Source organism: Stegodyphus dumicola, chromosome X1 (genome assembly GCF_044657685.1).
Source record: "Stegodyphus dumicola isolate Sdum_Otavi_A_Nest chromosome X1, ASM4465768v1".
Classification (NCBI taxonomy): Eukaryota; Metazoa; Arthropoda; class Arachnida; order Araneae; family Eresidae; genus Stegodyphus; species Stegodyphus dumicola.
In genome coordinates, this window is record NC_140780.1 from 227,752,831 (window position 1) to 227,778,432 (window position 25,602).

The 25,602-nt window shown below is 35.6% G+C and overlaps 1 protein-coding gene across 9 annotated transcripts in view; it reads left to right on the plus strand.

Moving 5' to 3' along the window:
* Window positions 1–25,602, plus strand: part of Ssadh (succinic semialdehyde dehydrogenase) — a 275,075-nt gene that overhangs the window by 204,295 nt on the left and 45,178 nt on the right. For all 9 annotated transcript variants that reach the window (XR_015038809.1, XM_085808726.1, XM_085808725.1 and 6 more), the window contains 2 exons: window positions 10,662–10,832; window positions 16,899–17,159. Coding sequence is in view for 8 of the 9 variants with exons in the window: in XM_085808726.1 (XP_085664852.1) it covers window positions 10,662–10,832; window positions 16,899–17,159 (432 nt within the window). In the remaining variant the exon portion in view is untranslated. The remainder of the gene's footprint in view (window positions 1–10,661; window positions 10,833–16,898; window positions 17,160–25,602) is intronic.

A 25,602-nucleotide genomic window follows, 5' to 3' on the forward strand; every position in this document is an offset into this window, starting at 1 on the left:
AGTTAGGCAAACTAGGTTGACTGGACAACCTACCGGCATGATAATTGTTTAAATGGTCAAACAAAGGCGCGTCAGCAATTCCGCGCAACAGCAAGGACGGATTCGTGACGTGCGCTGGAGAGCGAAAACACACTCTGAATAAATAAATAAAAAAAAGTATCACCGAGATCTGTCATTTGCAGCTATTCTTGCGATTTTTTCGGAAAATAATGGTCCGATTTAGATGCGATTTGCACCAAGATTCGCCGTTTAAACACATACTTCTCTTAACTTTAATCTAGCATCCTGGGCAGGAAATGCGAGGGGAAGTTGAGGAGTTCAGAAAAGATACAAACATTTGAATATTTGCTTTATTGAACTAAGGGAAACCCCTACAAAAGTACTGGGTATATGAGAGTTTTATTGATGATTTTTCTATTCGAACTATAGAAAGTTTGAAATTATTAATTTTGTAAATATCTTCAATGTTCTTAGTTGGGGTAGTAATGGTATTAAAGTTTTATTACGATTTTTAGTGAGATGAACTTTTCAGAATTTTGAATCTTTTTTCCGTGAATGCATTATTTATTTCTCGTTTTTCTACATCTTTGTGTGAAATCCTCGAAATACAATTTTAATAGGTTTTGAACTTTTTGGTGTTGTGAGATAGTATTCAAAATTATTATTTTGATTTAATTGAAGTAGTACTTTTCTGTTGTTTTTCGTGTGTGGGATTATTTTTGAAAATTCACCAATTATTTTAGCAAAAACTTTCGCTGTGATCATACTAGGAAGGGTTTTGATGGAATCAGTATGGTGTTAACTGGAGGATTTTATCATAACATGTAGAACTGATTTTTGGTGACATGCCAAATTAGTATTTGCTTGTTGTTCAGAATTATTATTTTGAAGCCTTTAAGAGTTTGTTGTTTTATTATCATTTAAAGTTTGTACAGTTGCGCGCCTCCAACCTGCACGCAACCAAGAGGTGACTGTTGAAACTGGAATTTAGACAGAGTCTTGCTAAGGGTTTAAGTCCCTTTTTATTCAACTTAAGAAATTACAATTGCGTGCTCTTGATGCTCACAAACTACGCCGACCCGGCGGTAAAATAAAAATAAGAACCTGAAAAGAAATAATAACAAGACTCTAACTACGAGGCTCTCTAAACGTAACTAACCTCACCGCGTTTTACATTACCGCTGCTAATTCAGCAAACTTTGAATATCACATTGAACTATTAACAATTCTCTGAGGCAAGCACACAGGCCGAAACGCGGGGTTCTTCAATTTCTGGCTAACTACCTCCGCGCTCGTGAAGTAAGAACAGCACATCTCAAACTCGTTTCCTTTCTATTTAACTCAGAAACTTCCGCTGATAATTTGAATCCTTGCGCGTTCTACTAAAATTTACATACTCTGGCATTGGCAGTTCCAGGGGAAAGGCTTGACAGGAAAGATAGTTTAAACTTAAAATAAATGTTAGTTAAAATAAATATAAACCCTACAAGTTTTTGCAGAGTCCAAAGGACTAAAACAATTCTGAGTAGTGACAGGGTAGGCATTATTTGTGGGCAATTCTCATCTGGCCGTTTTGTTTGGTTCTTGAACACTAGAATTATTTTTTTCAATTATGAATACTATTTCGGAGACATTTTCAGTTTTCTTTATCATTAGTCTGTGGATTAATTCTCTCAGTCTTCTAAGTGGGAGGGTATCTGCACTAGCAATAAAAATTTCGAATTTACCCCTGAGAATTTTTATCCATTGGCTTTTCGGGGCGGCACACAAGATCTGCCTTAGTTTCATTATCAGAAGTTTCCGGAAAGGCATTCCTCATAATCTGTATCAAGTTTTTCATAAAGTCCACTTCATCTACCAGCTGTCACATTTTGAATGCAATTAATTTGCAACTCCGAAGATGTATCATCAGTAATCACGGTATCCATATCAGGTTCGTCAGGAATCATCTCACTCCAAATATCATGAGCGGAACAGCCTCACATAAGGGCATTCAATCATGATTTTGCTCATGACAAGAGCTAAGACCTTACCCAAGAAGGCTGAAAGCGGAGGCCGGCATTCTAGTTTTGAAAAATATGAGGAACAATCATTGTAAGCTTGAACACATGATAAAACAAATCCCTTGAAAAGCATTAAGTTAGGGATTTATTCTTCTAGCCAATAGCGGCAGCCATAGCAGGGGAGTATAGCGAGTACAGTTTACGATGAAGATAATTTTTAAGATGAAACGAGATCGAATTCAGATTTGTGGCGAATTTTTTTGTGGGCCCCTCCCTTTAAAAATGTGCATCAACTATGTTGGGAGCATGCTTGTGCAGATAGGCTTTTACAGTGAAAGCTTGTTAAATCACTTTGTGAGTTTCTGTGGCTGTTTTAACAATATATTAATGAGCTGTATTAACTCTTTCATAAGAATTGTCATTCATAAACACTGTTCTTTGCCTCATTATCCATTTTATGTGGGATAAAATCGCGGAACAAAGGCAACATACATATATTTATATATAACATATATATATATATATCTGCATCAACTTTACAATATATTGTAAAGTAAAAGATAGAAATAAAACATTTAAATCCATCCCGTATTCAAGTCAGAACAAACCATTAAAAGTAATTTCTAGAAGAACTGTGACTAATTGCATGAAAAGATGCAGAAACAGTGTATACCAAAAATGAAAACTGTAAAAGAAAAGGGTATTTACAGCCTTCGTCATGTTGTCATCCACGGGTTTGTGTAATGAAAGATGTAAATAATTGAGTATGTTTATGAACTGGCAATGACAAATTTATTAATTAGAATTAAATACTTCAATTAACTATATGAAATAATCAAAAAATAAACATAAAATATCTGTGCTTTTATCAGTCCAACTCTTACAGACTGGAGTTAACAGAGTAAAACTACACAGTTTTTCAAGAGAACCAAAAATTGCAAAGAAACAGCATAAAAACCATAAATTTATTTAGTAATTAACTTGTAAAGTCAAAAAATCAAGCAGACTAATAAATTGAAGTACACACAAGCGTACAACACATGACAATGTCAATATTAAACACAGAAAAAAAAGGGGGTGTCAGTTTCGGAAATTGTGTTTCGGAACAGTATTTCAACAATTGTTTTGAAAAGTGTTTTGAACTGTGTTTTAAAATCAAAAGTTAAACTGTCCAATTAGGGTTAAAAGAGGTGGGAAAAAAACTGTCCAAAGCAACATTAAACATGGTGAAATACAAAAAATGAATAGATTTTTAAAGAAACATTAAACAAGAGATTTACCTAGATTAAATATACTTAAAGCTGCAACCATGCATATCAATCACATGCATCCAGCCAAGAGCTTAAATTGAGCTGACACTGCAGTTCGTCAAACAAAAACGTTGTAGTGTTTAGTGTCCCTCTGCTTCTATATATTATTTCTCTTAGTTTGTTTTTGGCTAAATATGGAATCTATTTAAATGTTTTATTTCTTATTTTTTTTATTTTACAATGCTACCCCCAGTTGTTGCAGCTATCAGTGTATAATTGGGTTAGGTTTCGAACTATTTTTTGCTTTGTATTTATTCATTATATATGTATATATATCATGGATGATTTCAGTCATGGCAGAGATGGTAGATGGTGAGAGGATTGAGTTATGTACAGGGTGATCAGCGAATAAGCCCTGATTTCAAAATTGAAGTAAGAAAAAAAATTCTCCTGGTGAAGAGAATATGCCTGCGGAATTCCTTAAACATCTTGGTGAAGTGGCAAAGAAGGTCATCTTAAGAATTTTTAAATATATTTGGGAGACAGGATTGGTTCCCCCCCCCCAGTGGAGAAAAACCACTATCATTCCTTATTCGCTGATCATCCTGTAACTGGGTAGTTGCAATCAAATGTTAGCCATTGTGACAATTCAACACACTTTATTTCTAGAAAAAACGATCAAAAGGAAACCTGGGGAGAAGAAAATGTTACGTTCCTAAAATGAGTTTCGATTTCGATGTCTAGCATTTGGTTAAAGTGTTTCTGTATCTGCCTGCACCAGCAACATTATGCAAAATCACGTGGCATGAATTAATTTGGAACTGATGCAATTTTGAGATGTTTATTATAAGCAGTTACTATTTTTAGGACAAAAGGGAAAATATCCAAACTGAAATACAAGGTTAACGGACTACTGCAAATTAAAATTAGAATTTTGCTTTATATATTTTAATCTTATATATATATATATAAAATTATATATATATATATATAATTTTGTTTTATATATTTATCTTATTTAGCTTGCAGACACACACACACACACACACACACATATATATGTTATATAAACTTAGAGCATCTAAAGTTAAAAGTAAATTGGAGTTAAAGCAAGGCAATACCTCAGCAATATTAAGAATTGCATCCTTGTATGAGAGGTTTAACACAATATCTAAACAATTCAAAATTAAAAAAAAGATCCTAGTAGTACAAACTCGAAAACTAAAAATGCAAAAGGGAAAAAATTCACAAGAAATAAAAATATAAAAATTAATCCCCCCTATACTGTAACTCCAATTCAGAACTCATTAGGGAAAAATGAATTAAAGCTTCATAAAAGTTGATTAATATGCTTCGAAAACGGTTTTCGTTCTCCTGGTTTATTTGAGATCAAAAACCGAAAACGAAACAAATTTTCATTACATTAAAATTTGTATAACCAAAAAAAATTAATCTCAAATGCACCAGGATTTTCCCTACACCCCTTCGAAACACTTGGTAAAAAAGAATAAAACATAACATTGTTTCTAATTGACCACACACACACACACACACACAAAAAAAAAAAAAAAAAACTTTGTATTATATAAAATGAGCATTCAAAAAAGAAAAAAAAATATTGGTCTAAAAATAGTATATGCTAATCCGAAATTCAAAATCAAATATAAATATAGAGCGCTATACAAATATACTTTAAACCAAATGGTCATTTAAACAATACTCTAAAAATGGGCGGTCCCCGATTATGCTTAGCTGATTGATTGATTTTAATTCTGAGAAAACAAAAAAAATTTCGGAGTTTGCTTTAAATAATAAAATCAAATCTGTGCCTACTTCGGCAAAAAACTGAGAACCTGTTAGAAACAAAATTGAAAAAATGTAAACTTACTGAAATCATATGACGACCTTCCAAACGAAAATTTACTTAATTCTTCAGATGACCAAACTGTGTTTCCTGTAGAATTCATAGTTGCTCTGGAGAAGCAGAAAATGGTAGTTCTTGGTAATGGTAGTTGTTGGACTGCTTTAACTTTTATGATGCTTTAATTCATTTTCCTCTGATGAGTTCCGAATTCGAGTTTCAGTAAAGGGGGGATTAATTTTTATATTTTTATTTCTTGCATATTTTTTCCCTTTTGCATTTTTAGTTTTTGAGTTTGTACTACTATGATCCTTTTTTAAATTTTGAATTGTTTAGATATTATGTTAAACTTCTTATACAAGAATGAAATTCTTAATATTCTTGAGGCTTTGCTTAATTTCTTGAGGCCTTGTTTTGACTTCAGTTTACTTTTAACGTTAGATGCTCTAAGTTTATTTTACTTCTATCCTGAAGCTTTAGTACAGTAAGGGTATAAAGAATTTGTTTTTAATTTTTGCCTCTTATTAAGTTTCTTATGTATATATGTTATATATATAACACATTTATTTATTATTTTATTTATCTTGGAAACGCACATACACCCATATGTGTGTGTGTGTGTATGAACCGCGGACCTCTCAATTTCACAGACCACGAATTGGTGTAGTGCTTGCAGACCACTACACCACGAAGGCTCACTAAGAAGGCCTAAAATTAACCCCAGTCGCCCTTTAGGGTTCTTTTCGACTGGGGTTCTTTTTTTAGGGGACCCAGTTGCTAAATTCTGGGTGAGGGGAATCATCATCGAACACCCTTTTAGTTCGGGCGCCACTGTAGAGACATTAGGTATTTTTTAGAAGCAGGATATTATATTGTAAGTAACAAAATCTTACAACAGGACTCTTCTACTTTATACAGCTGCAAAATTATTAATAAAATTTATTTTCAATGCTATAATTAAAAAATTATTTCAATGACTCTGACCTCCCTATTTCTCTTTCCTTTGTGAATGGATCTTTCAAGAGCTGCATTTGAAACAGGGAATAGCAGAAATATTTTTAAAATTATTTCTGTTGAAAAGAAACTGCTTGTAAAGCATAAATTATTATTCAGCATATATCATATCTATTACAGGATAAGTATTTTCATCTTTAACAGTTTTCAAATGACATTTGACTTTGCATTCAAACACTAATATAATTCTTTGTATAAACTATAATCTTGCATTTGGTTTTTAACACAAGAACACAGGGGGTGGACAAACAACGAACTGGTAAACTTAAACAATGAACTGAAGACATAAATTTGGCATTGCACACACTAAAAATCCCAATTGCCCTTTAAAAGGGGGAGTATATAAGGTGTTTCTCCTGCCTTCTTAGTGAACCTTCGTGGTGTAGTGGTCTGCACGCTCAGTGCGTAATTGAGAGGTCCCTGGTTCGATTCCCGGAGAAGGCGTTGCTAATTTTTCATCTTGCCTTCTTCCAAAAAAATCCTAATGACTACAAATGAAGCAACATGAAACAGGAAAACTACTGGACATGTTCACTAAACAGTTCTTTAATGAATGCGACATAGAATGTTTCTAAAGTTCAACACAAACATGAATGTACTCTTGGGAGTGAAATCCAGTCTTGAAGAAACAGTATATAACAGTTTTTTGAAGAAAAAGGGGGTGGTAACATTACAGAAATGGGTTCTAATAAGGAATGTATCCACCCCTAGGTGCAATACATTGGCGGCTGCAACGTTCCATGCTGTCAATTAGGTTGTCAGTCAGTGAAATGGGAAGCAACGCCCAGACACAAAGTAATCCTTGTTCAAGCTAATCTAATGACCTAGGACGAGGATTTAAAGCAGAAACCTGTCTCACATGGTAGGCCCAAAGATACTTTAGCGGATTCAGGTCTGGGGATTGAGCTGGCCATTCCATTCGCGCCATACCGTGACCCTCAAGATATTCTTCAATAGAAGCTCGGTGCGGTCGCACATTGTCATCCATCAGAAGAAATCTAGGACCATTAGTAGCAGCATATGGGCAGACATATTGATCAAGGTCTTGTCTCGATATCTCACACTGGTCAAAGTTTCTCCATGGAACACACGCAGATCAGTGTGATCACCGAGAAAGATCCCAGCCCAAACCATTATTCCACAACCTCTGTAACTGTGTCTTTCCGCAGTGTGGGATTTGTGGTATCTGGTGCGTTGGTGGTATCCCTCCAGATCAGCTGACGTCCTGAATCACTCTCCAATGTGAACCTGGACTCGTCTGTGAAAAGAATAGATGCCCATTGTTGACTGGTCCTGGAGACATGTTCTCTTGCCCAACATAAACGGGCATCTCTGTGTCCTCTCGTCAAGGGGACACAAACAACTGGTCTTCTTGCATACAGACCTGCATTGTGGAGGCGTCTGTGCACTGTAGTAGCTGAGATTCTTGTTCCTGTTGCCACTAAATGATCTGCGAGGAGCTGAGGCACAGTAATGTTACTCCTCCTTCAGGCCGAAAGAGCTAAATAACGGTCTCCGGCTGTGGTGTCGTAACTATAGGTCTGCCTTGGAACATGTCTTCTAGACACAGAATCCTCGGATTCAAACTGATCCCATAGTCGGTGGACAGGGGCGTAGCTAGAGTTTCCAGCGCCTGGGGACAACTGAAGAATTTGCACCCCTTTCGGTGTGCCAAAAATGGAAAACATTTCATTAAAAAATTTCGTAGCATGAATTTGGTGCCCTTTGGATGCAGTGCCCGGGGACAGATGTCCCCCCTTGCCCTACCCTAGCTACGCCACTGTCGGTGGACCACACTACGAGAAACACTGAAACATCTAGCAGCATCAGCTTGTGACATCCCCATTTCCATCCATCCGATCGCCCACCAGCTCAACGAATCGGTGCAAATTACTTCTCCTGTTGTCCACGAAACTGTAATAACAACTGAAGATCAACACTTGTGAGGAAAAATTACAATTTTTCCATTTTTTTCTCCAAGTTCCAAGTTCCGCTGGATGCGCCGCTGATTAACTTGCAGGATTTGCAAGTTTTGTTCCAGCTGTCTGAGTTAGTTGCTATAGGGCGCTGAAGGTAGGAGAATGCATGAGTGAGACCTAAGTCAGGATTGCATATGTTGAGAGGGCGTGACTACCTTGTCACGTGAGGTGTGAAGAAGTCGTTAATACGTTGCGAGATTTCAGGTTAGAAATGCTGAAGAAAACCTTAAATGTACAAATGTGCAGAAATAATTACATAAAAGGGAAATTTTTCTAGTAATCATCAGAGTAACAACATATGGAATAAACCTAATTTCATCACATAATACAGTCTAGCAGTCCTGTAAGTTGAAGTTCTGAGTCCATGATTGGGGGGGGGGGTGTAAACAGAATCATGGTTTCATTATAACAGTCGAAGATGTTTCAGGAAAGCAATAATTTTAGTAAGAGTTACAAAATAACAGAATAAATGCGGAGCAAATGTTAATACAAAATACATATATACAAATTCAAGATGTCTATCCCAGAGCATACTTAGAATAGGTCACATATCACGTGAGTGGAAACAGGCATTCTGATTCGCTTAGCGTAAACTTGTCCAAAACTGATGAAAAGAGTAAAATAATTAAATAATGGGTTGCAATAGCTAAAAATCACTATTTTTCTCATGTTCTTCAATATGATAAATATGAGCAATACCAGAAATTTTAGTCCTAAAAATGCAGAAAGTCCTACAACAAGGCTGAACATAGAACTCAAGTTCTTAGGTCACATGGGAGGTCACTCTCCCAGGCACTGACTTTTAGAAGTGCTTCTTGAATATTGAAGAAAAGCAGTATTCTGGAGTAAAGTAAAAGAAAATAAGAGTAAAATCACTATGCACAGATTAAAATTTCCGCTAACTTGGTATCAGGTGGGGAAATTTTTGTTTCCACTGAGTATGTAGGCCGCGAAAGGTCGAAGAAATCGATCATTGGTGAGAACTTCATAATGAAACATGTTGAAATGATTCATGAAGTTACATCCCTACACAATTTATCGTTAAGTTTTCACAGATGTCCCGCGATGGTATCGATTTTGAGGTCCTCATGGAGAGTCTTGTTGCGGACATAATAGTGTGCGTTCGTGATAATACGCAGGAGTTTATTTTGAACGATTTGGAGTTTGTTTACATCTGAGTCTTTGGCTGCCGCCCAGGCAGGAGATGCATAAGTCAAAATAGGTCTAATTGTGGAGAGATAAACAAGTCTTTTCTTCCCCAAATCCATTCTAGAGTATTTACCAAGTATAGGAAGCAAGCACTTGATAATTTTTAGTGCAGTGGTTCAAACATTGTTGATATGGTCAGTCCAGGTAAGATGATCATTAAGAGTGACTCCGAGATATTTGGCACTTTTCACTGTAGGAACTCTTTCATTAAAGAGGAGAAGGTGATTCTTCAGTTGCTTATTTCTTTTCCTTCTGCGAATGATCAATAATTGAGATTTTTGAGCATTAATCTTCACTTTCCAATTCGTGCACCATGACTCGATACTTGGAATGAAGGCTTGTAGTTTCTTAATAGCGAAGTTAATGTTTGCAGACTTAACTGCCAGGGCAGTATCATCTGCGTAACATGCAAGGATAGAGTCGTTACTGTTGCGTTTAGGGAAGCCTGCAGCATAAAATAAATAGAGTACAGGGCCTAAACAAGACCCTTGAGGTAGTCCACTTTGCATATTATGTTCTGAGGAGTAAGCTTCTTTCATGTACACTTTAAAAGTCCTGTCCGAGATAAATGAGAGGATGATCAAAAGAATTTCTCTTTCAAAATTAAGGTTGATTAGTTTTGCAGTGAGTCCCTCATGCCAGACGCGGTCGAAAGCTGCCATTTCCCCCCTCCAACTGCTATATAAGTACTATAAAATAAAATATAAAAGTGGTAGCTATTGTTTTTGCATATATTTTCTTGAACTTTGTTACTGTCATGCGTATGAACTGTGAATTTAAACGTTATTGGCATTTTTGTAATGGTGAGATTTGAAAAACATGCTATTCCTTAACTTTTGGAGGGCAGTGTATATATATAAGAGAGAGAAAGTATAAAGAATTCATTTAGAAAATTTAGCGTAGGCAATACTTGAATGAACAGAATTTGGTGCTGATGAGGTAAGCTATTCAAGGAGGCTTAGACTACTTTTCAGACTTTTAGAATAATCTTTTATAACAGCCCACCAGCAGCCGAGGGGTAAAATCGCTGAACACTGGTAGTTCGGTCTGGGGTTCGAATCCCGACAAAGGGGATGACAGCATGTGCGTTTTCATGGTTTTCCCCATATATAATAGGTGAACAAGGCCAGTTTCCTTCAGAAAATCCTCCATGAAAGCATCCCTCTCCTTAGCTAGATACCCCTTGACTGCTTTACCATAATTAGATAAACCAAACCTTTTATAACAATATCAAATGTATGTTTGTGTATCTTTTTGTAATGCCGCTGATGATTTTTTAAAGATGATGAGGTATATTTTTTTTAAAGACATATTTAACTGTAAGAATTTTATTTTTCTTATTTAGGGAAAACATTTGAAGGAGTCTGAGGCTGAAATAAATTATGGTGCAAGTTTTTTGGAATGGTTTTCAGAAGAAGCTCGGCGTATTTATGGTGATGTTGTTCCTTCTCCATATAAAGATAAGCAACTTATTATTTTAAAACAACCTCTTGGTGTTGCTGGAATTATCACTCCAGTTAGTATATATTTATCAACATTTTGAATTTTACATTGCATGGCATATAAATTCATGTATAATAGCATACCAGGCTCACAAAATCTTCCAAACAGTTACTTTGAAGAAGTAAGCAGCTTTGATAGTACAGTGGTAGCACAATTATCTGCAGATGAAGATGTCTTGGACTCAATTTCCAACTTAAAGTTTTCTGCATTTAAAACCATAATTATTGATTTACTTTTTTATTTGAAAGTAATAAAAAATGTTCATTTTAGGGTTTCCATAATCTTAAAAATTTTACTTGAATATTTATCAGATCTTCTTCTTCTTCTACTTTGTGAAGCTTTGGCTTTCCTTCGTCACCTTGTGTTCTTACGCATGTTATCAGGTCTTAACATCTGGAAATTAATTTTTGTTTTAAAATAAGAATTAATAATTTCTCTTTGAAGCATTGATTTTCCTCAAAGATTTAACAGTTTTACTTAATTTAAACATGGACTGCCTTCTCCTACTCTATGAACTCAAAATATTACTTTGCATTTGATCACATATGATGATATTATGGCTAAGGGAACTAAGGTTGGTTGTATGTGTATGTATTGTTCTTCAGAAAGAATAGTATATAGCAGTACCACCAGTATCTTAGTGTGTCAGTTGCCCGGATTATTACTGAAAGCTTCCACAATCCTTATCAATATTACTGCTAGTGCTACTGCAAATTCTTTCAGAATTTTTTGTTTTCTGGATGCTTACTGATGTAAACAGTAGTTTTCTCAATTTTTCCGCAATTGGCAATATAAATTTGCCTTAAAATCAATCTCTGTAGTCATATAGCTTCGTGATTAATTTGGTATGCAATCATTTATTTTTTATTTATTTATTTGTCAAATGCCAGTTACATTGATTGTTAGGCCATTAAACTCCTTGCTTGCCAATAGCGCTGAAATCGACAAAAAAAATTTGTCAGTGCTTCACACTCGTTCAAATGTTCCACCGTCATTCACCATCCACTATTACATAAAACACACAACGGTGAATCAGCTAGTCCAATGCGAAATAAATGATTCTGTAGACAGTCATGTCCCATCAGTAGTGTAAAAGATGCAACCGCAACTGTTCGCAGGTGGTCAGGAACAAAAACTGGGTTTGATAAGAGAACACTCTAAGGCTTGCCCTCACTAGCCCGAAAACCTCTAAAAGTCTTTTGATATGTTAGCGATGTCAGAAGCTTAATAAAATGGAGGCTTGCACTCGTTTTTGGCTTCTGAAGAACAATAGCCCCTTTTTTTGCAAGTGTATCAGCCATCTCATTCCCATAAATACCGCAGTGTGAAGGTACCCATTGAAAAGATATCTTGTGGGAAAGTTCTTTTACAACTTCCTGACACTGTTGAACACATGTGTTCTTACACTCTTGGTAAGAGGAAATGGCCTGCATTGCTGAAGTCGAATCAGGCAGTACAACAGCCCTCCTGAACGAGCTCTGTCGCAATGATAATTGTTGGAGAGCTACATAACGAGCTCTGTCGCAATGATAATTGTTGGAGAGCTACATGAATGGCTTTCAGTTCTCCATCAAAGTGAGTGGAGTAAGCCCCTACAGGTATGTAGAAACTGAAAAGCTTGCTAAAAACTCCAGCTCCAGCCCCTTGAATCTTATCGGTCAAAGAGCCATCTGTATATACATGTATCCATTCCTCAGCCAGAAAACATTGCTCAGTTGTTTCCAAAGCTATAGTTCTTATTTGCTCTGGACTCATTTCCTTCTTATCAACTTTCATTTCCAGGTCCAACCGCACATCAAGGAAGCTATAATCCAACGGATTTAGCAAAAACAGCAGTGCTGGTTTCAGTGACAGTGCAATCATCCATGCTGCAACTGTCAGCTTACTGGTGCACATTAAATGCCATCTAGTTAAACTCAGAAGCTTGTGCACGTGGCTATGGTTTGAAATAAAAAAAATTAAGTTTCTATTTTAATTTCCTTCTGCAGTTTTCAGTAACATAACTACATTTACTTCAAACATATAGCTATATTTCTGACTCACTTTTATCATACTATTGATAAATATGAATGTATTTTCCAAATTAATATTATTAAACCCACTTTTTTAAAGTGCTTGTGGGTAGTTAATCTTTTGAGTAAATAATGTCTCAGAGTTTATAAAATTCCCCACATTTCTTGCTGCATAATTTGTATAGTTGCTATCATTTGCTCTTTTTCTTATAAATAAATTTTCCTTTATGTACTTCGTTATAAAACTAAACAGTGTGATCTAAAATGTCATCTTCTAAGTCTTCGATCAAAGGCAAAATTACGAGGCATATTCAGAAACTAAGTACCGTTTTGAAAATAAATAAATAAATAAATAAAATATAGTAAAACAATTTTTTCGAATCCAATTTTATTTTTACATGAAAATACATGTCTTAAACTATTTTTCAACATAGTTTCCACCAATGATCAAACACTTGTCATAGCAGGTGACCAGTTTTTGTATACCATCGTCAAAGAAACTTCCCGCTAGTTTCGATAACCACGACTCCACAGGATTTTTCGTGTCGTCAGATCCAAAGCGCTTGGCACCAAGCTCGTGCTTCATGTGCAGGAACAAGTGATAGTCGGACGGCGCCAAGTCCGGGCTGTACGGCGGGTGATCAAACTGCTTCCAATGAAACTGTTGAATGAACGATTGAGTGACACCAGCAGTATGGGGCCGAGCATTGTCATGGAGCAACACATTTCCTTTACTGAGCATTCCTCTTCGTTTGTTTTGAATGACATGCCTTAGTTTTGTTAAAGTCTCACAATATCGTGCCACATTAATAGTTTCACCTCTGGGAAGAAATTCAGTAAGCAAAACGCCTTTCCTATCCCAGAAGACAGTGCACGTGATTTTTTGTGATTACATTGTCACTTTGAACTTTTGTTTTTTCGGAGAATGAGTGTGTCTCCACTCCATTGATTGTTGTTTCGATTCTGGTGTGAAATGACACACCCAAGTTTCATCACCTGTCACAATTTGGTTAAAAGTTTTCTCCCTCATCACTGTACCGCATGAGAAATGTCAGGGCACTACCAAGTCGCTTTGTTTTGTGAACATCAGTGAGCATTTTTGGAGCCCATCGGGAACACAGTTTGCGATAATTCAAGCAGTCAGACACAATTTTGAACAAAACAGTACGTGAAATTTGTGGAAATGCCTCTGAAAGAGTTGTCATTGTGAAGCATCTGTTCTCATGAATTGCTTCATAAACTTTCCTTACCAAATCATCGGTGACAACAGAAGGCCGACCACTCCGAGCCTCGGCGTGGACATTTGTTCGACCTGCATTAAACATTCTTACCCACTTTCTCACCATTCCATCACTTATCGCGTATTCACCGTAAACTTCTGTCACTTGACGATAAATTTCGGCTGGTTTAACATTCCTCGCGTTCAAAAATTTAATCACGGCACAAATCTCACAGTCAGCGGGAGAACTAATTGTCTTAAACATTTTGAAAGTACACAGCAAACTGAAAACACAACATAGAGCAACCAAAATGGTGACAATTGAAAGTCAGTAAACAAGAAAGACTAGTGCGCATGCGCGGGACGCCTACCACGGCGCTGCGACGGTGCTAGAATGAAACGGTACTTAGTTTCCGAATACGCTACGTATTTCCCAGGACATTCATTGTTTTCAATAATTTAATGTTCTATGAGATTCTATTAACTTTAATTAATATTAATTAATTTATTGATTATTTTGTTTGAAACATGTTTATAATAAAATTTGTTTAGATCATTTTTCCTTCCGGTTTCATTTATTTTATACTTCAATATGATGAGTTTAGTCGCAAGCCCCTTATAAAGGCTGTGGCTAATTTCAGACTGAGTACAGGACACGATTGCTTAGCCAAACATGCCAGCAGAATAGGCATATTGACTAATAGCCAACGTCCCTTATTTAACAGACACTATGAATAAGCAGCACTTTCTTCTCTGTCTGGACCTTGACCCTAAGTTACAATATAGCAGTGATATTCTCCTGCGGTATTGGATGGCCAGGGGTCTTATGTCTTGAGCACATGGTTGCTTCTTCTGTAATCACTGAAGACTTAAGATTTTAATTGTGAAATGCTTATGTCTTAATGTGTTGGAATTGTAAAGACTTGAATTTTAGTGTTGTAATTTTTAAGTCTTTTAAATCTTTTGGTGATGTCAGTTTTGAATTTAATGTTTTGTTTTTTGGTGAGGGATTGATTTCTGAATAAAGCCATAAGAAACAACAATACTTTAATGTGATCTTTTTTGTTGTCACAAAATAAATACAATTAATGCATTATATTTCATTCTGTATTTGTGGAATCTAGTTTGAAAAATGTAATCAAGTTTATTGTATTAGCTATAAAACATTGACATCTTTTCTGATAATCATTCTTGTAAGTTTATTACCATCAGCAGAATTACACAATTTTCTGTATTTCATCATAGTTACTTCTTTGTCTGAGCAGAATATTTGCATTGTACGCTCCATTCCAAGAAGCATAATGGCATTATGACATCAAGCTATGCTTGGGAGAATAAGAAATTTAAAAAAAAAAAAAAAAAGCATTTCTCTCAGCTTTAGTTTGAACAGGAGGATTATCTGCAGTAGTTGTGTTCAGCGATAGCCACAATATAAAACTTACTTGTGTATACATACCCACAGTATTTTCCGCTGCTTGCGGGACATTGTCTTGGCAGTCTTGTTTCGCTTAGGACAAGACAGAGAGAAATGGGTGTGATGCCAGAGTTCACCATTGGTTGTACAGATAGTACTGCTGCACTAACTGTACAGTATCATCCCAGGTTTGAAGGAGAGGCTGTTGCCAATGACAGGCATATCTTGCATGCCTTGCCACCAAGAATTTCGTAGGCTTGGGCTGATGTTACTGTCAGGTAAGTCAGCATAAGCAACAACATAATCAGGTACAAACTTTTGACATATATTCATCAAGTCAGTAGTTGAATCCAAACCTATGTTTCATCCTAGTAAGATTTAAAGTTTTGATTTTTCTTTGTGCATTTATGTAGTTTCGTTTCGAAGTCTAATTGTAACCTGCTGGTTTCTTCCTTTTGATAAGTCAACTGTGTGTTATTTTCTTTCATGAACTGATTTATTTCACTGGAATTTTAAAATTCTGCATCTTCCCACAATTTAGGTTCATTAATGGAATTCCTTTAGTGAATGGAATTGAACGGAATTCCTTTAGTGATGCTTTCCTATCTTTCTTGTGGTTTATCTTTTTCTTCAATTTCTTTTTCCTTTTGTTAATCTACTGCCCAGTGGCCAAGTGGCTAGCATGTCACGCAGCTGCGCCACATGTCCGGGGCTCGATCCCCGGGTTTGGCAAGGTTGACTCAGCCTTTCATCCCTTGAGTGGATTGATGAAATGAGTACCAAGTTTGCTTGGAGACTAAACACCGAGGGTCCTGCGACTAAGTTGACCACTTGTTCAGGGCATATGCTTACGTACCCTGGGGCCCATGGTCAAGAAAGCAGATTTGGGGCTACTTCTGGCCTTGGCCCACTAGGGCTGTTGCGCCACTAAGTTTAGTAGATTCATTTTTCTTCTGCAGTATCTATTATGAATTGTAATATTAACCTCCAGTTCTTTCTTTTTGGTGATATCAACTGTGATTTACAATCATTATTATCTCTAATTTTTGGTGGTTTGCTTGGTATATGTAGCTGCATTTTAATATTTGTTTAAACCCTTGATACTGTAAAAATAAATTACATATTCTATCATTGTGAAGACTGCACTGCATTTAATTTTATTTGCCACTAAGTAAGAGGAAATATTTTCACTATTATGTATTTTAACTGACACTTGGTCTTGTAGAGAATCACTAAAATTGTATGACATGCAAAATTTCATGATACTACAATTTTCAAGGTATATTTAAATTTTATTTCTAGTATTTTTTTTCCTCAAATGGAATTTTAAATTTTAACATTTTCTTAAAAATCTCTGTAGTCTAAACTGATATATCTTTTCAATCCATAATCGTTTAACTGCTTTAAATATTTTTTATTGTGTGTCTTTTTTAGTGGAACTTTCCCAATGCAATGATTACTCGCAAAGTTGGAGCAGCTTTGGCTGCTGGTTGCACATGTGTAATTAAACCTGCTGAAGATACACCCTTATCTGCACTCGCTTTTGCACAAGTAGCAGAAGAAGCTCAAGTTCCACCTGGTGTTATTAATATTGTAACTTCTTCCAAAAGTAATACACCTTCACTTGGGAAACGATTATGTGAAAGTCCCAAGATTTCGACTATTTCTTTTACTGGATCGACAGCTGTTGGTAAAGTGAGTTTATTTTTATATTTGTTGAATGGGTGATTGATTCATTATTTAATATTACTCTATGAATTTGAAAAATTTTATGTATCATTTATATATTATATATACAGTCAAAAGTCTTTAATCCGGACTCGTCGGGACTTCGGCGATTCCGGATTATCGATTTTTCCGGATTATAGATCATCAGTTTAAATCTGGTAAGATGGCATGCAGAAATTATAAAATTAAAAATATGAAACCATAATTTATAAAATAATGAGCAATTATGATCTAAAGGGTATCAAAATTTACTAAAAAAGAAGCCTAATATTTATTTGTTTACTTTATTAAACATTTCTTTCAACGCGCGGATGCGTAAAGCATACCTTACGCATAGCTGAAATTAGAAAATTGCAACCAGAAAACTATTTGATTTGTATTCGTGATATTTATAATGACGAGGAATTTGATTTAAATCATATCAAAGACGGAGTACATCGAAATTAAATACTACATTTAGTAAGGAATTATAAGCCGAATAAAATAAAAACATCTGCCCTGAAGATAACGATAGTGTTGACAGATCAACTTCCAGTTCATTGCGCGCCGCGACGTCCCCCCCCCCCCCGCGCAGAGCAGCGTGAAATTGATAAACAGATTTCGGAACGGTTAGATAAACAAAGGATATGCTTTTATCCATTTTTTGTAGCAATTCGTTTTTTGTTTGATGGACATCGAAACATACTTTCGTTTTCTAGATCCTTTGGGAGCTCCAGCATCGGAAATTCTATTTGACGTAATCGAAAGTTCAAGCTTACTTTTAGAAAATTGCTCTTACAGTCTGCAAAAAATAATAAGCCGGATCCAATTCGAAGATTAAGGACCAACGCAATTATTAACATTAACTGAAATAGATAATTAGATAATTTTAGTTTATACCGTCCGTTATACATTAAACGCGCACGCGAAAACATATTCTGCACTTGCGCAGACGCATATGCGCAGTCGTAAATGTCTTGCGCGCACGAGTAAAACGCCTATGCGCATGCGTCAATGCGGCGCATGCGCAGAAAGATTTTAGCTTTGAGGTCCGGATTACGGGTGTCCGAATTAACGACTTTTCACTGTATATATATTAATATGTTTATTTCTAAAAAAAATTTCTATTTCATGTATAGTGATGTTATTTTACAATAAAAAGCATATAAACAAATATGGAATTAAAAAGCTATAACTAAATTAAACATTTCTTAATTTTCCAAATCTCCTCTTAGTTATGGACTCAAACTTTCAAAGTGGAGATTCAACGTTTTTCTAGTAAAAATTAAATATCTGAAAAAATGATGAGAATAAATTCTATACTAAAATTATTTATCAAGCTAGAACACTTTGAGGGAGATACAAATTTTTTAATAAAAAGGCCTTAAAAATCTCTGTAAAAATTTTAAGAAATAAATAATGAATTTAATATATGAATATATATAGAGTCAAACGTCTTTAATCTGGATTTGTCGGAACTTCGGGGATTCCTGATTATCGATTTTTCCAGATTATAGATCATCAGTTTAAATCTGGTAAGATGGCATGCAGAAATTATAAAATTAAAATATGAAACCGTAATTTAAAAATAAAGAGCAATTATGATCTGAAGGGTATCGAAATTTACAAAAAAAAGCTTAATATTTATTTGTTTACTTTATTAAACATTTCTTTCAACGCGCGCATGCGTAAAGCATACATTACGCATAGTCGAAATTAGAAAATTGCAACCAGAAAACTATTTGATGTGTATTCGTGATATTTAAAATGACGAGGAATTTGATTTAAATCATATCAAAGATGTAGTACATCGAGATGAAATACTACATTTAGTAAGGAATTATAAGCCGAATAAAAAAAAATCTGCCCTGAAGATAAGGATGGTGCTGACAGATAAACTTCCAGTTCATTGCGCGCCGTGACCCCCCCCACCCCCCCGCAGAGCAGCGTGAAATTGATAAACAGATTTCGGAATGGTTAGAGAAACAAAAAATATGCCTTTATCCATTTTTTGCACCAATTCCACTTTTTGTTTGATGGACATCGAAACATGCTTTTGCTTTATAGATCCTTTGGCAGCTCCAGAATCGGAAATTCTTTTTGACGTAATCAAAAAGACAAGCTTACTTTTATAAAATTGCTCTAACAGTCTGCAAAAAATAATAAGCCGGGTCCAATTCGAAGATTAAGGAACAACGCAATCTGCAACATTAACTGAAATAAATAATTAGATAACTTTAGCTTAGCTTATACCGTCTGTTACACATTAAATGCGTTTACGCATGCGCAGAAAGTTTGTAGCTTTGAGGTCCGGATTATAGATCATTCCAGATTATGGACGTCTGGATTAAAAACTTTTGACTTGTATAACATAAAATGAAATAATGAATATATGTAACATAAAATGAATTTTTTAATGATATGATGATTTAAAAAAATTGCGTGGGCAAATTATATTAAAAATTTTAAATAATAAAAATCAGATTTTTTTTAGAGTTACTGTGAGGACAAATTATTAAAAAAATTAAAAATGGATGAATTTAAAAATATAAATAATTGAAATTATAAAAATTGGATGTTTGAAAAATACACACAGAGAAAAAAAGCACTCTTAATGAGGTGCTTGAGTGATTAAAAAGCCACGAGAGTGAGTACATGCTATCTTCTTACAAGCAAAACATTTTATTTTATGAAACGATAATGTACTTCATCACAAAGCTAAAAAAAAGACTTCCCATCTTTCTTTGCCGAAATCTTGACCTTGATAACAGCCAGTATTTGGTTCTTGTATTCTGATAGAGTGGCAAGTGTTTATGAATTCAGTTCTCATTGTTTACTCCTGAGTGGTTGTCAGAAAGGTTTGAAAAGTAGCCAATTTAGCACTTACTGAAATGTCATAATATTTTTTTACCTTTGAGCACATTTTTGTCGAAGGAGTATGCAATATTTAAGACCGTTTATTCAGCTTGCTTGTCTAACCAGGGGCGTAGCTAGGGTGGGGCAAGGGGGGGACATCTGTCCCGGCGCAGTATCTAGGGGGCGCCAGTTTGATATTATGACATTTTAGTATGAAATATTTCCTATTCTTAGCACATAGAAGGGGGCGCAAAATCTTCACCTGCCCCCTCTCTCTACTACTCTCTAGCTAGAAAACTCTAGCTACGGTTCTGTGTCTAACATCTGATAAAACAGAATTTCACTAGAACACCCATAATTTACAGAATGCATAATCTTTTTTTTGAAAGGAAGAAAAAAAGAAAGAAAGAATTTTTGAAAGAAGAAATGAATTCGTATTGAGAAAAGAATTATTATTAGAAAAAATAGGAATTAAATTTATTTTTTAAAAATTATGTTAACAAAATATTTAGGAGTTTCCTCAATCCAGTAGTCCATGTACTTAAAATGGCAATATGAGTTAAAAATATTTAGGAGTTTCCTCAATCCAGTAGTCCATGTACTTAAAATGGCAATATGAGTTAAAAATATAGCATAGATAGAAAATATACAGGGTGATTCGCTTCTAGACTGACAAACTTGCTGGGTGTGTAGGGGGAACAGAGAAGACTCGGAATCACATAGGAAGGCAGGGTGCAAAGAGGCAGAGAAAAAGAACTGAAACAGCAACATGGGAGCAGAAAAACATTTTATTGGAACGTAGTACTACAATAGGTATTCCAAATTATGACCAGAAGTTGTCTGGCAGCCCTGCATGAATTCGTATCTTTCTGGAAGATTCTTGCCATGTCACTTACCCTCTCGGCAGCTAGAGATATCCGAGGGATGAGGTCTTCAACTGAAAAAATGTGTGTCTTATCCACCAAACTCTTCATGTGACCCCAGAAGTCCATGCCTGATAGGTCCGGTGATTTGGCAGGCCAATGAACCACCTCTGTCCAAAGGTTACATTGAGGTGTCGGCAGACATCAGTCATGTAATGCGGAGGAGTCCTGTCAAGCTAGTACTACATGGAGCAGCGCAACGATGGCGGAACAGGTGCTGTGTTAAGAAGTTGGGTCAGGACTTGTTGCAAGAAAGTCAGCTATGCCCTACCGTCGAAAGGACTGGGTAGAATGTACGATCCAATGAGGTAGCTCCAAGAATGCCGGCCCAAATATTGACCAAGATACACTTTTAAGCTGCACGTGGTTGCGTACGATGAGGGTTCTGTGAAGCCTACACATGGGCATTATGCTGATTGAAGGTTTTCTCACGTGTGATGTAAGCTTCATCTGTGAGCAATATGGACGCAGTAAATGTGCAGTCTGTAGCTCTCTATTGAAGGAAAGCAAATGTCCTCCGGAGTGTATAATCCTTAAGCTCTAATAATTGGAAGTGATAAAGATGGTATGTGCTCATTTGGTTTGCTCAGGGCTTAATTTCTAAGATTAGAAGTGCCGGAGTCCTATGGAAAACCATTAGCAAAGAGAAACAAGAGTAAATAAATAAATAAAATGATTATTAAACTCATTAATAATTTTTAAATTAAATAGTTAATTACTATCAAATGAATTAATAGGTATTTAATTAATGTTTATAAATTTTTATTTAATCAATAATTATTATATAATTCATTATAATTTAATTGATAATTATTAGATAGTTAATTAATTATAATTTAATCGATAATTATTTGATAATTAATTATTATTTATTGAAGTAATTAAATAATTAAAATTAAATAAAATGTAAAGAGATAAATTGAAATTTAATAAGTGATTTTAAATATAATTTTATTGTTAAAATAAAATTTTAGAGATAAAATTCCTACTCAAATTGTTATTCAATTACATAAAAGAAGTGCCATAGCCTTCTTATTCAGGGCTTCTTATTCGGTGCGTTCCGGCTAAAATTATGATTTATTATAAAAACTAAGAAGCACCAGAGCTGAGATCCGGTGGGTTTCAGCCCAATTTAAGCTCTGATCGTAGGGGGGGGGGAGTTCTTTTATCATCACAAAAATTATATATACTTAAAGTATAGCTGATGAAAATTCCAGGCTGAAACAGAATGAGGGTATGAGTGGGTGGAAACAAAAAATGAGGAGAATTTTGGTGAGAGAACATTCTCTTTGACCGCAGTTCTCTACTGATATAATTATAGCCATCAAGCAGATGTGTCTCAGAGGTAAAATGAGTCCTGAATCTGACTCCTAAGGATGAAAGTAAAGTTGCTGGTTACGCTTCCCCCCATTAGTAGATACTGTGGGAAGACAATGTATAGGACGTGCTTGAGGAGTTTATCTCAGTATTTCACTCTTATTGTACTCGCTGTCACTTAACGCACATTTAAGAACACAAATTTTCCTTCCAACGAGAACAACTAACTGTAAGCATCGATAACAATACAGTAGCTATGATGACATGGCGAGAAATTTACGCATTCCTAAACAAACTCCACCCTAAATTTATTGCTCTTCTGAAAGGGAAAGGTTTCCGTATGTGAGTGAGGGGACTTTACTTGAATGTCTCATGTTCTCATGAGTTTGTATTTTTAGGGAAAAAAAGTATTGCAAGGTCTGCTTATTGTTAAACTAAAACGTTAGGAATTCTAATTTTTTCCCTTTTAAATTGTGGTTCATTTTATAAAAAGAAGTGCGGGAGCTCATCTTATTTAGGGCTCCGGCGCAATTTAAGCACTTAATTTGCTGTGAATATCCTTCAAACAATGGATTGAGATAAATCCACTTGTTGGGCTATTGCTCAAGTACTCGTGCTTGGATTTTCTTCTGCCAGACGTAAAGCCAGGTCTACCGCCTCCTCATAGCCAGGTGTCCTCGTCATTCGCTGTCGAGTCACCAGTCTCACGTAACCTTCTGTTCACACCTAGGAAGGTCGTATGATGTGGAGCACGCCTGTTCGGGTAACGTTTCTGCTACAGCCGGCCGAGCAGCATTTGCCTATCACAGTCCGCAGCTCCATATACGATCAGCATGTCGACCAGTTCATCATTTGAATATATGTTCATCCTATTACCTTTTGAAACGGACAGTACTATCTCTGGAAATGGATCACAAATGGCGACTTCCAGCAGGTTCGCTGTTTATGCAACCTTCTTCTCAGCGCCGGCCAGGAGGAATCTTCCACAACGTAAGGTATTCCATGCAGTGCTGCTTTCAGGCTTGTCTAACGATTTCTGGTCATAATGTCGAACACTTGCTGTACAAACCTTTAGTAAAATATTTTCTGTCCCATTAATGTGGGGCTATTTTTGTTCTCTGCCTCTTTGCACCATAGCTCGCAACTACGGTATTTGCGACCCTGCATTCGTATGTGATTCCGAGTTGTCTCTATACTCTCTACACACTCGGTAAGTTTGTCAGTCTGGTAGCGAATCACCCTGTATATATAAGCTGAAAACTAAAAATAATTAGATTTTTAAACAAATTTTAACTAACTACTTTAAAACCATTTTTTTTATTATAACGTTCATGACTTCTTATAACATGTCTGCTTTGATTATGTTGCAAACCTTTATTTTGTCAATATACTTAATTATAAAAGGTTTTGAAAGAGTTTGATATTTGAAAACCTCATTCTAATCTATAGCATCTTTCAAGCATTCTATAGTACTTTAAAAAAAATTTTATATCTAAGAGCTAATGTCATCCGAGTTCTGTATAACAAAGCTATTACTTAAAGTTTAAAATTCTGAAGTTTTTTCAAATCCACTTTAGAAACATTTTCAATAATAAACTTTTTAGATAACATCTCATATCTAGAAATGATATCCCAATAAGTTATGTTCATTCTCGATGATAAACCTTTCTGATAGTCTTTGATATGTACAAATATTATGCCAAAAAGCTTTATGTTTTTTTTTCTGATATAAAAGGATCTGTTAATTTCTGATATTTTGAAATAATTGTCTAATTCACAGTATTTTCAAAATATCTAATCAAAATTTCGGATAATTTACCTGGTCTCAGAACTTCTGGCCAATTGATATCCATTTACATAACAATTTTTTTCTAATCATAGATACTGTTTTTGTAATAGCAGCCCAATGTACCACGTATAACTGCTTTTACATTAGTGTTTATACGTTACATTTTCGCAGAACATTGTAAGCCGATCCACATTTCATATACATTCATCTAAATAAGGACTTCTTTGAACTCCTTGAACTCTCAGACCCATTTGAGGCTTTTACCTGGCTAGCTACCCTTCTTATTGTTGCTGAAAAGTAAACCTCCAATTGCAGTTTAACAATCATATTTCCTTCCAACTTTGCTATTTTTACTTTTTTCATGCATTTAAGTTTTTATCTATTTTATATCAGTATGCAAAAATTAAGGATAAGTTATAGTTTGAAAGGTTACATCGTGCAGTAATGTTTCAAACCAGTACAAAGCGTACAATAATTTCATCAAGTTATGCAAAACATAAATAATGCTATCTAAGAAAGAAATCCAAATGAAGCAAAGGAACTGCATTCAAAAGTAGGTTTCAAGCATAGCAGGACTAAAAGAAATGTCTTTGGGACAAGTGGTAGGCAAGGAAAATCAATCAATCTCAGTTGGAGATATGATCTGCCCTTACTATAATGCAAGTTCACATTTTTTCATACTTAATAGGAAGTTGTTGATGAGCTCTTCATGCATCATGGCCCATTTCTTTTGGTGAGGTAACTGAAGCTACTACATTGTTGCTGGCGGCTGACTATATGCTGCCAGACATCTCTTAAAAACGCCTACTCATGTTCAATTGGATTTAAATCCAGAAAGCATATGACATAGTCCATACGACAAATGTCTTCACTCTCCAGTAGCTCAGGGCTATAGCCACTATATGGTGATTTGTAGCTTTGTCATCCATGCAGAATAATCACAGCATCGGGGGAAAACGCATGCAGGGAAGGAAAATCTCGCTAGCGGTCACGAGCAATTGAACCTTCTTAGAAGATTCAGAACTCCTTACAGCCACGAAGCATATTGCTTCCCCAAACAAGAACTTCGCTACCTTCAAATCGATGTCTCTCGATGATGCTGGAAGAGTTGTGTGTTCCACGCTTTCAGCGTATATTTAGACATCCAGAATGTCTAGTGAGACTTAATCGGCTTTCGTCAATAAACAACTCTCGAGCTCATTGCACAACTTCCCATAACCTAGTGTTCCTAGCTCCACAAGAAGTGATGTCTTCTGTGAGTTGGCATCAATAGTACACACCAAACTGGCAGCCACCGAGCAAACAAACCACCTACGGATAATTTCTTGGCCACAGTAAAGAACGATATCAGGCTTCGAGTATGCATCTTGCAATTTACCTCAGAATGATCTAATATCCGGGCATCTAGTCTATCAGTAATAATTTTTTGAGAACTTTTTCCCCTTACAAAATCTAGGAATGGAGTTAATAGTGTTCAAGAAAAAGAAGGTGCATCTTGAAAGCGATTTTTCCCAAACTAACAGGAATTCCTGACTGTCACTGTCAA